This window comes from Wolffia australiana, chromosome 6, assembly GCF_029677425.1.
Source record: "Wolffia australiana isolate 7733 chromosome 6, ASM2967742v1".
NCBI lineage: Eukaryota > Viridiplantae > Streptophyta > Magnoliopsida > Alismatales > Araceae > Wolffia > Wolffia australiana.
Genome location: NC_135840.1, coordinates 10,734,624 through 10,749,883, shown reverse-complemented (window position 1 = coordinate 10,749,883; position 15,260 = coordinate 10,734,624). Strand labels below are relative to the sequence as shown.

The 15,260-nt window shown below is 43.3% G+C and overlaps 2 protein-coding genes across 2 annotated transcripts; both read right to left on the bottom strand.

Moving 5' to 3' along the window:
- Nucleotides 1–271: 271 nt before the first annotated feature.
- Nucleotides 272–1,322, bottom strand: LOC144704307 (uncharacterized). Its single transcript, XM_078576687.1, has one exon. The coding sequence runs from the start codon at nt 1,202–1,204 to the stop codon at nt 371–373; it is 834 nt and encodes a 277-aa protein (XP_078432813.1). The 5' UTR covers nt 1,205–1,322; the 3' UTR covers nt 272–370.
- A 12,329-nt stretch (nt 1,323–13,651) lies between these two features.
- LOC144704704 (uncharacterized) lies at nt 13,652–14,743 on the bottom strand. The gene has a single exon (XM_078577220.1). The coding sequence runs from the start codon at nt 14,696–14,698 to the stop codon at nt 13,859–13,861; it is 840 nt and encodes a 279-aa protein (XP_078433346.1). The 5' UTR covers nt 14,699–14,743; the 3' UTR covers nt 13,652–13,858.
- Nucleotides 14,744–15,260: the final 517 nt, after the last annotated feature.

Genomic DNA, 15,260 nt, shown 5'->3' with positions numbered 1-15,260 from the left:
AGAGAGGGAGAAATAAGCGTTTGAGGCTGAGAGAGCGAATGATTTGTTTGGGAGAGAAAGAGAAAGACGTGTTTGTGCGTTTGTGGGAGAGATAAATATTCATGTGAGAGTAAAAAATACTTGAGAGACGCGTTTATATGTGAGACACAGAAAGACACGTAAGAGAGAGAGAGACGCGTAATGGGGCCTCAAAGTCCACTTGCCGTTACTAAGTGACGGCCCGACGCCGCCACGAGACGTGTCGAATTGAAAAGCGCCAACACAACTTAACTCACGTGAACAAAACCTTCCCTCATCAAACGTGGCCCAATTACAAGACGCCGCGAGTAATCAGCAGGTGAGCCGTATCCAAAAAAATAGTTATCTATCATCATCTCCTCCTCGCCGACGCGGTGGCCGCAAGCGGCGGCGCCGCCCAGTAAAACCCCGTCATCCGGCATTCCACGTCCCGTCCCGCCGCGCAGACCAGCGGCGGCGGCGGCGGCGCCGCCGCGGCGGACGAGACGAGGTTGGTGGTGCGGCGGTAGGGGCCGAACCACTTGGCTTGCATGTAATGGCTCTTGCGCCAGGGGGGTACGTGGAGCTCTCTCAACTGCAGAGACCGTTTGGCGGCGTCGGCGAGGAGGCGGAGCAGCCGCCGGAGCTCCTCCGGCCGCGCCACGTACACCCGCGGCAACAGCGCCGCCACGCGCTCGTACTCCGCCGTCGGCCGCGCAATCTCGAACTGCCCTCGAAACTCTACCTCCACCACGTATCGCTGCCGCGTGTCATCCCGTAAGACGTCCACGTACTCGTAGCTGCCGCCGCCGCCGCCGCGGACCTCCCACCTCGCCTTGCAGAGCCCAGCGTTGTAGCCGGCCTCTCTCAGCCGGCCCATTACTGCTCTCTGCAGCCCAGGCCCGCTGGCCATCTCCGCCGCAGCCTTCGCCGCCGCCGCCGCCAGCGCCGCCGCGAAGGGATCCGCCGCCGCCTCCCGGACTAGCGCGCGCACGACCGCCGCCGCCTCCGCCGGCGGCGGCGAGAATTCGAGAGTCTCGCCGTCGTCGTCTTCGCGGGGATCGCCGTCCTCGTCGGAGAAGAATATACCGTCGACTACGCCGGCGAGGTCGCCGCCGTGGTCGCTGCCGCTGCTGATGTGACCGCCGAGGAGCCGCGCGCGGTGATCGTCCGCGAGAAGGTCCGCCCCGCGCCGAGACCTCGCCATCTCCTTCAAACTTTTGATCTCAACTCTTCTCGAGAGAGAGAGCGGGGGTATAAAAGGCTTGGTCTTTGGGTTTATGCGCCAAGGATATCTTGTATCTGCTCTGCCCTAAATAAGGATCCTTCCGGGTCCGCGAAGAATATGCTTATTTTTAGTTTTTTTAAAGAAAAATTTCCTGTGGGAGTGATGAATGTCAATGAAGGCGGGCGGCACGTCGGACGTAAAAACTATCCATATAATTTCCGGAAAATAGATGTTTTAAATCTGTTTGGGGATGCGGAAAATAGACAAGAGAGTGGTTGAAGAGGATAAGGACCGGGGGACCCGCTTATCTTGGGAGTAATAAAATGGCAATTTGGCAAAATATCGAGAAAGTAGGGATAAAATAATTCCGGTGTTGGGGTGGAAATTGAAGTGATAGTGTGCCAGGGATCGGCGTCATGGCCGCCGAATAAATTGTGGGATGGTACTTCGTAGTATCGTACCGAGGTTGACGTGGGAGAGGAGGCCTCTAATCCACAGGATAAGCCCGACACGTGGCTTTGTACAAATTTTATTACCAAAAAAGAAAGAATAACTAAAAAATTTCAAGCCGCACAAGAAAAAATAATAGGAACAGAAAAAAGAATGAAGGAGAGAGGAAAAAATGTAAGAAAAAAGAAAATGAAGAAGATAAAGAAGACAAGAAGAATAAAATTAATAGGCCTAAGAGAAGATACAAGAAGAAGAGGAATAGAGAGAAGAGGAAGAAAGGAAAAAAGAAGAGAAGAAAAAGGTAGAGGAAGAAAATAAAATAGAAGAAGAAGAAGGGAAAAAAGAAGAGAAGAAAAAGGTGGAGGAAGAAAATAAAGAAGAAGAAGAAGAGAAAAAAGAAGAGAAGAAAAAAGTGGAGGAAGAAAATAAAGAAGAAGAAGAAGAGAAAAAAGAAGAGAAGAAATAAAAGAAGAGGAGAAAAGGAGAGAATAAAAGGTAGAGAAAGAAAATAAACAAGAATTAAAGAGAGAAGAAAAAAGAAAGAATAACTAAAAAATTTCTAGCCGCACAAGAAAAAATAATAGGAACAAAAATAGGAGCATCTGACTTCTGCCGTGACAGTGATCATCATGAAGGCAGAGATAGAAAGATGAGGATAATGAGAGTAGGGAGACTCTTGGGGAGGTGCATTGTAGAAGTGACAGACAGACAAGGAGAAGAGATAGTGATGGATAGTGAATGAGAAAAGGAGAGGGTGACCCATGAGTAGGTACACAGAAATGAGAGGAAGTATATCTAGGGGGGATAGAGGGATCTATAGAGAGAGAGAGAGATAACTGGTGGAGGTATACCCATACTCTAGAGAGAGATCTAGACATGGAGAGGAAGAAGAGGAGACAAAGAGATGCTAGAATAAGATGTTTCAGAGAATAATAAATTGGAGAATATGAAGATAAGTTACAGATACAACGCATGATACCAGCCAACCGGAGAAGTATGTTTTTCCTATGGATTATGACACAGTATTCTTACTAAATACTGAACACGGAACACCAAAGATTATCTCACTCAGAAGCAATCTCGAGCTGTAATTTGTATTTGAGATTGCCAGGTAAAATGCTCGTCAATAAAGCCTTTTCTGAATGAAAGTCGCTTGATGGGAGCTGCGATCAATTGTTTCCTTGCGTTGACTAAACAGCTGTAAATTTCATGCCAATAATATACAGGTTAATTGTCAAATTCACTTGATAGTAGAAATATTATCAATGCAAAATGTTGCGTATCTTTTTGGCACATGAAAATTTTCCGAATCCTTCACTTATCCAATTATTAGACGTATCATATTATTAAGTCAAGTTAAGTCATACTTAATGAATGGATGACGTCCAAAGTAAAAAGGAATTTTATGATACATTTGGGAAAAAAATCCGGATCACCGCTACACCACTTTAGGGAAACAATATGACCATTACACTAGTAATGATCCGGTCCCAACATCAAAACGTAAACCTAGGTCTTTGGTTCCGTGGGGATGAATTGTCAGGAAACCAATAATTTTAAAAGACCATAAAATATAGAAAGGGCACCGAAAGCCTTTAAAGTCTACGCCAAAACATCTAAACTTATGTTTTGTTCTTATGTATCTTTCAAATTATCAAAGATGAATGCAACACCCTACAAAATGTGGCGTAATGAGAAAATTGGGGACAAGGAGATAGGAAGGAAATTGTGGGATTCAAAGTAAAATCGGGGGAGGAAGGGGAAAACTGGGTGATATGGGAGGAAATTAGGAATTCGAGAGGGCAAATTGATGTGAAAGGGGCCAGTCTTACTTTGTGGGGAAGCTAAAAATGGGGCCGCCCTCTGATTTTTCCAAGTTTTGGGGGCCCATGGCCCCATTTCCTAGTTGTACGAATCAGACCTTAGGTTAGTTTTACACACAATGAGCACTAATTATGCTTAAATTAGGTAAATCATAAATATTCTCTAAATCCGGATTCATTTTATTTAATAAACCTATCAATGAGTTTTGCGGCTAATCCCACTGGACCCTTATGTGTCAATTGGATGAATATTTGCATTTGATTGAAAATACAAGACTTGGACACAAGAATTTTTATTTTTTAAATGTAAATTGGAAAAGAACGCAATCGGGTTCTCAATCTGTATCATAAAAAATGCCCAAAATTCAATGAGGAGGAGAACATCCCAATTTAACCTCAATAAAAACCATGCCAAAGGGAGGCATGCTTTGCAAACTAACTCCTCAATTCAAATTTGGAAATGCGTTCCTATTTGACATTACATGAAAATGTGGATGAAAGCTGGATTTCAAGCCATATAAGCCCATTATTCCCTGCCTTTAAACTTCTCTTCCCCTAGCTTTGTATGCAATCGTGTTGGGCGCAAACTCTCGCGGAAGCGTACTTGGACGTGAACCAATGCAGAAGATGTCAAGATCCCAAGACGATACAAGGAGAAACACCGAGGCGTAGTCGTTAGCCTCGTCACGTCCCCCCGTCGTCACCATCAAGAGAGCACCAACTCCAAGAGAGAGTGATGTAATATAGTAACACCGGGATCGACGGGTCATATCACATCACACGGATGCTCGATGGATGTTCAATATGTCAATGAATGCGCGTTTAAAATCATCAAGAGCGGAGAGGACGGGCCGATGATGGGGCGACGATTCAGTAAATCCTAAGATGACGACTAGGTCCGGGTCGACTCCAATCCTAAGCAGAACCTCACGATCGAGCACGACGAGAGGGGCGTCTGACTGCCCACTTGAGTTCTCCCTCGACGACTATAATCTGTTCGTCAATCTCAAAGAAAACCCTATTACTCGATGACGGTGGCTAACCTAACCGGACTCTCAACGATAACAAGCGGCAGAGGAAACCGATAGAGAAAGACAGCACTGTTAAGGAGTAATAATACTGTTAAACGGAGTGGACGAGGTGGAACCTGGTTTCGCTCCGTCAACGTCGAACAATCATCCAGCAGTGCGTCAGAGAAGACCTCTGAAGTCGGAATGTCCCGCGGTCGGTTAGACGATGTCGATCGATCGTAACGTGATTGGTCACGAGTGGTGGGGCGCAGGAGGCGCTCTCCTCAATGGTCACAGGCGCGCGAGATCACAAGATGCGGCGCGCGGCGGCGGACGAGCCACACAGGCGCACGGTGGCTGGTGGCAGAGCACGCGGAGGCGCGCGCGGCAACGGGGTGAGGGCGTCGGCGGAGCGGGAGGGCATCGTTCGTCCGGAGAAATGCAGGGGGGGTGCGACGGCAGGGTGGTAGGCCGCGCGTTGGCTGGCGCGGAGTGCGGTCTCTGCGGGGCGCGAGGCGCACGGTGGCGTCCGCGCGCGCGCGTGACCACGAACGCGAGGGATGGCCGCGATGTTTGGCCTCAGGGACTCGCGCATGCGGGCGGTCGGGCGCCCAGCGGCAGCTGTAGCAGTTCCGATTGAGGAACGTGGGACGGTGACGGGTGGCAGCTGCGGCGGGAGGAGCACTCTTGGGGCCGGCGGGGTTGTCTGACCGGTGGAGGGGCGAGCTCAGACGCGGCGATTCGGGCGGCAGACTCCCCCGACGATCTGCTTCACACAGAGAGGATGGGGAAGACGAACAGTCCTATGACTGGCGAGAGGTAGGGGACGATCCCCTTGCTAATTTTGATACTAAAAAAAAGGATAAACGAGAAAGAAATGTACTACAGCAAAGATCAGTTTTTCAAAAGGCTCACTAACTCTGTCCTTGGGCATGCCTCCCCTTTATATAGGAGGGAGGGGGGAGGGTGCCAAGAGACTAAGACTAGAGGAGGGGTTCGTCACGTGATGTGACCCTCCTCTTTACACGGCATTTCAAACGGAAAACAAACATAAAAGACGGGATCTGTTCGATACTCGACCCGATCCGGTATTACAATCAGACGAGTAATAAAGAACTTACTTGGAATACTTGAATGCGAGATCACGTACGTCGGCACGAGCGGCTCAGAGCGGTCGGGTGCGTCCCGTGTCGGCGTTGGCGTCGTCGCGATGGTCCCCCATCAGAGAGGGAAGGAGGAAGAGACTTCTAGTTCAAAAGAACTTTCAAGAAACTCTACTCAACTCAAAGGGAGAAAAGAGAATACATCAAGGGATGTTTTGGGGGATGAAGAAAATAGGGGAGATAGGGGGCCTTTTATAGGCGTTACCCAAGGCCTAACACCCCCTAAAAACTAGGCACGATCCTAGAAAGTAGGCCCAATCCTATTTTCAAGGATTTCTAGGTCATCCTACTTTCTAGGATGTACCAAGTCAACCCCCACAATCCTGAAACTTAGGGTTGGGGGGTTTGACATTTTCAACACATCGTGACATTTCCTTGTTCCTCAAGAGTGTCCTGGTTCCTCAAGAGTGTGGATTAAAAATAATAAGATGTGGGATAACAAAGTTGGACACTACGCCCAACAGAAAAGTTTAAGAGGAGTGACGCCGATGTTAATTAGACTTTCCCTTGTTGATTACCTCTTTTTCGACTCAGTTCTCCAAATTTTCAGTCTACCAACGATTATAAAAGATAACCAAGTCATACAAGATAACCAAGTCTAGATATAGTAATCCCAAAAACCATCAGGTAATGCATGAGATTTAGTGTATCATGTGCTGTTGTGGTATCTGCAGCATGATAGCTTCTGCATCTCGCAGATTTCTTCTCATACGTACTGCCACTCGCAGATCAAAAGATAGCCCCCATGATCTATATTGTACGTTACAGACCAAACCATACCAAACCTAACAAAACCAAAGGTATTTTATCTAATTTTACCTTAAATTAGTTTTCACCCAGATCTGGGCAACCCCCTGTCTTATCCCTGTCTCAAAACCTTTCTACCTCAAGTGTGACTGGAATGTGAGAAGATAACTAGATCTTGAAGGAGGATTAAAAAAAGTTCAAGAAGAGATCCATCTTACAAAGGTTGAGTGGATACTTATAGAGGCTGGGAAAAAATTGAGATTTGAATGAGTTCCAAAAAATGTTATCTGATCATTTCTCATTTTTATACATGAATCCAATTCAATTATTTATAGACATGAATCAAGTTTGTACATGAATCCAATTCAATTATTGTTATCTGATCATCTCTCATTTTCTATCATTGTCTGATGTATACATTGATTTCAGACAATCAGTCAAATTTATAGAACCAAAGATTATATTTGTTGCCGACGAGTTCAGGTATAACAAAAATAAAGGCTTATTAAAATTTCAAGTTTGTACAAAACAAGTGGACCTATAATATTTTTAAATTAATGTGAGTTACTATTATATGCACATGCCTCTTTAATATTGATGTAAAATAGGAAAAAAGTCAAGCTATTCCTCATAGGACATTTTATGTTGAACTTAATGGTGTTCAAATGTATGTTTAAGCCATCCAAAATTTCCAAATCCCTTAAGTCCATAAGAGTCATTTCCACAAAAATTTTCCAACTAAAAAATAATTTTTTGGAGTCTTTAATATAATTAAATAAAAAAATAATACTTTAGAAATATAAAATATATTTTAATTGAGTTTTGATGTTGGCACTTGTCAAAAGTAATGTTTTTTTCTTGTGTTTGCATGAAGTTCCTCCTAGAAACTTTATTTTTCTCATGGGATATTATTAATGTATTCAGCTTGGATTTAGAGATATTCTTCAGCTTCATAAATGGAAAGTCATACTCATATGTATCACTAAATAATAAGGCAAGTGTACACCAATGGCTCTCCAGAATGAAGGGTATTCTTGGAGATGAAATCCTCAAAGGTATTTGGGTGAGTTTCAAATTCATATAGAATTTAATATTGTAAAAGAAGTTTGTAAGATACGTAAAGGGGTCTTCTTCATACTGATGTCATTTTTTATATATTATTGTTCAAGGAAGGCGAAGGAAAGTCCCATACTATGAATTAACTGTAATCACATATCTGAAACACACATACTTGAAGGATATTAAAGAGAAGTACATCACCATATCATGATAGAATGAAATTATATAATAATTATCATATAATGATGTTTTATTATAGAATCATTTGGACAATATTAGGATAGATAATGGGTGATATTTAGGGTAAACGTTCACCAAGTGGATCTTATGAATCCATGTTTATACCCAAGTGTTAACCAAGTTGATTCATGTCATGCTTGTGTAAGAAATCCTTAAACCAGAGATGCCAAATAGATCCTGTGGATATAATGTTGTATTTTAACTATGACCAACAAATCTTTTGTCAAAGGATCCTAAAAAGTCTTATATTAGATGCAGTAATAAAGTCCAAGATTGTGATTGTGCATTGAAGATGGGATTATCTGCCCTTGGAATGAGAAGATAATGATTCAATGAAGATACTACATAGAAATACTTTAAAAAGGAGTAGAAATATCATATAAAGAGTTATCTTAGGGGTTATATATGGATGAAGATTTACATATTCATGGTAACTGATGAAATATATCTTTCATGAAAGATTTAATAAGTCCCCTTGTATGTCCTGGAACACACAGTATTATGTGGCACTTTGTGGTGGGGACCCCACTTTCTGACAGAGTAAAATCAATCCATGAAGAGTTTTTCTATATACTACATATAGTAAATTAATTAGGTTTGATATTAACTATTTCTTAAGCTTATGAAGTTGTTGACACGAGTGGTACATGACATAAAGGCACACATTCAAGGTTTATTGTACATAGAAGGATAAATTCATTAGTGAAGAGGTTTTAATCAAAATATTTTATCAAGTATAAAGAGGATATTATTTCCTCAAAACAAAATCATGTGAATTTATGCGTGATGCCCTCCTTGTCCCTCTCTCTTTGGGCGTGATGCTCTCCTAAGAGCAACCCTTATTCCTATGCATGTAATGAAGTCCAAAAATATGTGCAATGGTAAGTGACTCATGAATTAACTTTAATCACATATCCAAAACATTCCTACTCATAGGATATTATAGATAAGGACATCAACATCATGAAAGAATCACCATATCTAATTCAGATCATATGATGACGGTCTTATGGATTTATAAGGAGTGGTCTTAAGGAAAAACATTTGCCGAGGGGATCTGTATGGTTCCATAGATTTCATTCCAAAGAATCCATCAGGTTAGTGATACAAATATATGTGGCCAGCAAGCCAATCACACATTCCACATCTCGTTCCATGTTTATTAATATAGCATATTCATTATAGTGCACGTGTGATGCTTATAATGAAGTCCGTAAATACATGATCGGACTTAGTGAATTATAATGAGATCGTAATACGGAGATTAGTCTTTAAGCATGTGTTCTAAACATTCCTATTTGAAGGTTACACGAGAAGGACATTGAAGTATCCGGATAGAATAGCACTATCTAGCCTCACTCATATAATGAGTATGGCCAGTCCCTTAGCCATTAGTGTGGAGATAGTAAGGATAGATAGTGGGTGCTCTTTAGTGGAAAGAGTTCACAAAATTAATCCGTACGAATCCCTGAATGGTATTATAATGAACTGTCAATCAGGTCGATTCAAGTCACGATTGTGTAAGTGGTCCTTAGACCTGATACACCAAAGACGTCTTGTGGATGGACAGTTGTACTTTGGCGATGGCCAATGAGTCTATAATCATGGGATTCTAAATGGTCTTAGTTCGGGTACATCAAGAAGTTCACGAAGACGATTGAGTGGTCAAAATGGGATCGTCCACCCTTCGTATAAGAGGTGACAGCTCAAGGAAGATGATGCGATCAAGTCATTGGCCAGGGCAATGAAATATCGGAGAAGAGTTCTCCGATGATTTCTGAATGCATCAGTACTAACTCAGATGACCGATTAGGGTTTGACAGTTGACCATACCCTAAGTCGTCCAAGGAGCGTCAAGTGGATGAGGGATTATACATACACGGTAACTGATGACGAACATGTTCCATGAGTGAGTCGATACACACTCCTTTGAATCTTATAGGACACGAGGTATAGCTTGGCACCACGTGTCGAGACTCGACCTATCGATTGGGTTAAATCGATTCGACATTAATTAATCTATATGATGATATAGTTAATTAATTTGGAAGGCCAATAAAGGTTATTGGGCCACTGGAGTCATTAACTAGACTGATACATGGGCCTAGAGGGTCACACGCAAATGATCTTTTGGACGTCGGAAGATATGCTTAAGTTTTGAGGGCTTTTATGAAAAATACCCACTTAGTATAAATAGGGGAAGGCCCTGAACGAAATTCACCGACGCCAGAATTGTTCAGGGACCTTCCCCTTCTTCTCCACTCCCCCCACACCCCCTCTCCATCCCTGATGTGATCGAGATGACGTAACGACACCGACGGAGAAAGAATAGGGCTTGTCAATGAGAAGGAGGAGATCCGATGTGCCGAAGACCGCATGCATACATCTAGAGGCTGCACACTTGAGCAGCTTGACTCGTCTCGCTCCAGGATTGAAGAAATCACAAATGAGATTCAGGCAAGGGTACCTCGTTTCAATGTTTTTATTGATGTTGTTCGATTCCCAAAAGTCCTCCGCTACATATCATTTTGATTTATTCATCCAGACCTAGGCCTCTCGAACCCAATAGTTAGCTAAAGTTATGTTGGGTAAGTGATCCTTAGATGAATGACACCAAATACATCTTGTTGATTGATTTTTATGTTTTGACAATGACCAGCTAGACATTGGTCTAAGGATTCTAAGCAGTTTTGGATTAGATGTAGTAACGAGTCGTTAAAGGTGGTTATGTGTTGAAAATGAGATTTTCTACCCCCGAAATGATAAGATAATTACTGAAGGAAGATGCTGCGAAGAAATGCATGATCAAGGGAGTAGACATATGAGATAAATTGTTAGTTGAATGGTCGTATATGGACCAGGATTTATATTTCATGGTAGCAGATGACATATATCTTTCATGAAAGAGTTGATGAATCCATTAATAACTCTAGTGTGTGGAGTAACCTGGAACTTTATGTAATGGTGACTCAACCTTTCAATTGAGTAAAATTAATCCATGAATATTTTATCTACGAACATTTCACTTATGATATGTATAAAAGACCAATTGTGTTAGTAAATAGTTTTTTGGCTGATGGATTTGTTAAACTGAATTGTAAATGGGCCTAGAGGCGCACACTCAAGGTTTATTTTACTATTGGATGATATATTTAAAAGTGAAGAGGTTTTAATGAAAAATTCTAATAGAGTATGAAGAGGATATAAAGCCCTGAACAAAAGACTCATGTGAGTTTCTCTTTCGGGCCCTTGTTCCCCCTCTTTACTTAGGTGCAGTGGACATCCATATGAGAAAATTTTTGTGGCTCGTGAAGACTCATTCAAGGAACTAAAAGGATATAGGGTTCAATTACACACAAGGTGCCTCAATCAACACATTTTTTGGCTATCAATTTATTCTTTTCATTAAATTTATTCAGACATTGATCATTTCCACAAAACACAAGGCTTTAATACAGATCTTTAAAATTTATTATACATTACATCACATTAGATATACAATTGTACATCCTAGTTTTATTGTTGCTTTCACTAGAAGTTATCCATGTCATTTTTTTGGATTCTCTATTCCTTATATGATTTTAAAATTCAAAACATTTATCATGTTATAACACACTCATTATTGGAATATAATGAATCAAGAATTTTAGATTATAATATAACTGAAAATAACTAGAATCAAGAAGTTTGGATTTCAACATAATTTCAGATAATATTTAAACTTTCATCTGGATGTCGCCTATTTTTTTTTATGTAACTTGAGTTGATAAAAATATAATTATTAACATCATATTATGATTTTTTTTTGTTGTTTTAGTACGAAAAAAAGAAATCATATGCCACTATTCACGTGGTACACATTAGCACCATAGCGGCACATGTAACTCATATTTAGGGATTTCACAAAAGGTGCTAGGCCCATTAAAGGCACATCATGTACATGTAGTTATGTGATTCAGTTCAGTTAAATTAATTATTTTTCTCACATGGAAAATAATACCTCTGTGATCCAGTGGCTGTTATCAGAGTTGAGGCTCAATATTGACTAATAAATCATTCCATGCGCATGGATTGTCTTTTTGACTATGTCTTAGGATGATTCTTAGTACTCACAATGGATTTGATCTCACATGGCTGAAGGGTTTTATTTGAGATAGCAAATGAATAAACACCCACTCAATCTTCATTTATTTATAATAAGACTAAATAGAATTGGTTCATGCTCTTCAATGCCACAAAATTTCCCCGAATGAAAAGGGGAACCACCTCATCATTTCTAGAGCACACATATTTGTTTCTTTCCTCCCACTCTCCACTATATCTTCGAGGATCTCTAAGAACTAATATTTGGGAGCACTTAAGAACTAGATTAATGTTACTAAATACACATTTAGAAGACTAAATGAAAATGAATTAGACAGCATGGATTCAATCATTTGCTGCTAGACGCACCACCATCCTCATGAAAATATGTGTCCCACCGTATTGTGATTCTATTGTGTCGAAATTTAGAACTGAAAGTCATATTTTGATTGATGAATTAGTTTTTCAATTAATTTTTTTGATAAAACATGAGGGAAAATAGTCTGTGTGCATTTTATATTCTCGGGGAGAAAAAGATCAGGAAAGATAAAATTTGAGGAGAATTAGGACAAACCTATACCATAAAGTCCAGAATAATTTAACCATTAAAAGTATTATTATTTCATTTTAAGCTGCGCATGTGGACGGTCACATGATATTTTTTTATTTCAACAAATGTATTTTTTATGGATTATTATTGGCTGATTTCATGTACTATTTTATCTCATACACTCAAAACCTGCACACGCAGGCTGGGGAGATTGGATGCACAGACCCCTGGGGCTCATAGACTGTGTGTGCAGGCCACAAATGCTGCACGTGTAGGGTGCAGGACAAGAACCCCTAGGGGTATTGCTGCGGCACACAGCAACAAGGCTTGGGGAGCCGAGCACGGCAGCTCCAATGCAGACTCAAGGCGCAAGAGTGCCAATACCCAACGACATGTGTTGGGCTCCGTCTCATTGATTCGGTATCATCGCTGGTATTCCCCGATTTAATGACTACTGCTTCTTATGTAATCATATTCATTAGAGTAAAATGTCTCTTTGATGCAAAGGGCCTAGCCCTGCCTTCTCTCCTCAACCTCTATGCAATCTAAAGCTGTCCAAAGGGACTTCCGCTGCACAAACAAAGGCTGCTCAATGTTCCTGCCCAAGTGTTGAGGCCGGTACTTGTTCGATCCGAGCATTGTTCTTAGCCCATGATTTGACCATGTGACAACTAGGTATATCTGGCATGAAACCTTAGGATACCATAATAGTGTACTTCTACACTGAAAGTATTTGTTGTCTGTAACCGGTACTTGTTCGATCTGAGCATTGTTCTTAGCCCCGGATTCAACCATGTGACAACTAGGTATATCTGGCATGAAACCCTTGGATACCATAATAGTGTACTTCTACACCGAAAGTATTTGTTGTCTGTATTCTTGGACATCATAATGGAGTACTTGTTTCGCCAGATTCCATAAAATACAAGACCACAGCATCTAGTTTACTTTATATGTTATATCTAAGTATACAAATTAATTCTCTGCAACGCAACATAGTAATGCTTTGGAAGAAGGCCATGCAATATCAACATAAAACCTGATACGATGCATATCATGTCGAATTAGTCCAGATGTCTTTCCCCTCCCCAAGTTCATTAAATTGGCATTTTGCTCAAGGAATCGAGCCTTCGGATTAAGAATGCCAGGAAGCTTGGGGAACCACTTAAAAATGCATCAATCAATTCATAACTTTCTTTCCGCGAGGTCTCTTGTATTTTTCTTGCGTCTGCTTTTATTTCTATTTGTCGCCCTTGAGTGCTTCTATCGACTCACTTGTTCTGCTGAGAAGAACATTGAAATGTTGAAAGGATGATTCACTTTCATAGTGAGTCTATTAAAAGACTATCAATCTCTGGACAATACGTCCTAAAATAATAATCTCCAGACAAAAGTCCATTTTTCATATTACACTGTTCAAACAGTTCCAGCTCGGAGCAGCTCTATCTTTCCTCTCTAGATCTCTCACAGGAAAGGAATCCTCATCCGGAAAGGAGCAATCTTCGTCTTCATCTCGCCTTAGTGAGAGCTGGCAGAAGACTAAGACGGGCCCCCGTGTCGAACCCCACATGTCTCCATTTCACGTCCCGGCCGGCCGTGAAAACCATCGCCGGCGTCGGCTCCGCCACCGCCACGGCGGAGGAGACGGGGTTGGTGGTGCGGCGGTAGGGGCCGAGCCACTTGGCCAGCATGTAGTGGCTCTTGCGCCAGGGGGGTACGTGGAGCTCCCTCAACTGCAGAGATCGTTTGGCGGCGTCAGCGAGGAGGCGGAGCAGCCGCCGGAGCTCCTCCGGCCGGCCCACGTACACTCGCGGCAGCAGCGCCGTCACGCGCTCGTACTCCGCAGTCGGCCGCGCGATCTCGAACTGCCCTTGAAAGTCCAGCTCCACCACGTACCGCTGCCGCGTGTCGTCCCGTAGGACGTCCACGTACTCGTAGCTCCCGCAGCCGCCGCCGCGGACCTCCCACCTCGCCTTGCAGAGCCCAGCGTTGTAGCCGGCCTCTCTCAGCCGACCCATTACTGCTCTCTGCAGCCCAGGCCCGCCGGCCCTCTCTGCCGCGGCCACCTTCGCCGCCGCCGCCGCCAGCGCCGCCGCGAAGGGGTCCGCCGCCGCCGCCCTGACTAGCGCGCGCACGACCGCCGCCGCCTCCGCCGGCGGCGGCGAGAATTCGAGAGTCTCGCCGTCGTCTTCGCGGGGAGCGCCGTCCTCCTCGTCGGAGAAGAATATACCGTCGACTACGCCGGCGAGGTCGCCGCCGTGGTCGCTGCCGCTGCTGACGTGACCGCCGAGGAGCCGCGCGCGGCGATCGTCGGCGAGAAGGCCTGCCCCGCGCCGAGTCCTAGCCATCTCCTGCAGAGTTCTGATCTCAACTCTTCTTGGGAGAGATTGGGGGGTATTAAAAGGCTTGGCCTTTGGGTTCAGTCTCCACGAATATGCTATCTCCATTCTGCATTAAAGAAGGAACCTTCCTGGTGCGGCGGAATATGCCGCCCATCACGTTCAAGGTAATTTTTACGTCGGACGTGGCAGGAGGAGCCTACTTATCCGTTCTCCGTAATTTCCAGAAAAAATGTTTTAATCCGTTAGGGGATGCGGAAAATAGATAAGTGGGTAGTTGAAGAGGATAAGGGGTGAGGGACCCGCCTTCCGTCTATGTAATATACCGCTTCTTTGGCATAAATATTGAGAGACTACGGTAAGAAAGAATTGTGGTGCTGGGGTGAAAATTGGAAGCGATAATGTGCTTTGCCTTGGGCGTCAGGAGGACGGAATAAATGGCGGCTTCGTTGTCTTGTACAGATGTTGACGTGGGAGAGTATGCGACGAAGCCTCTCGTTGCCAGGTTGAAGCTGTCAGCGCTGCAGGACACGTTGCTAGTAGAAATTTTGACACGTGCCGTGACAATGTT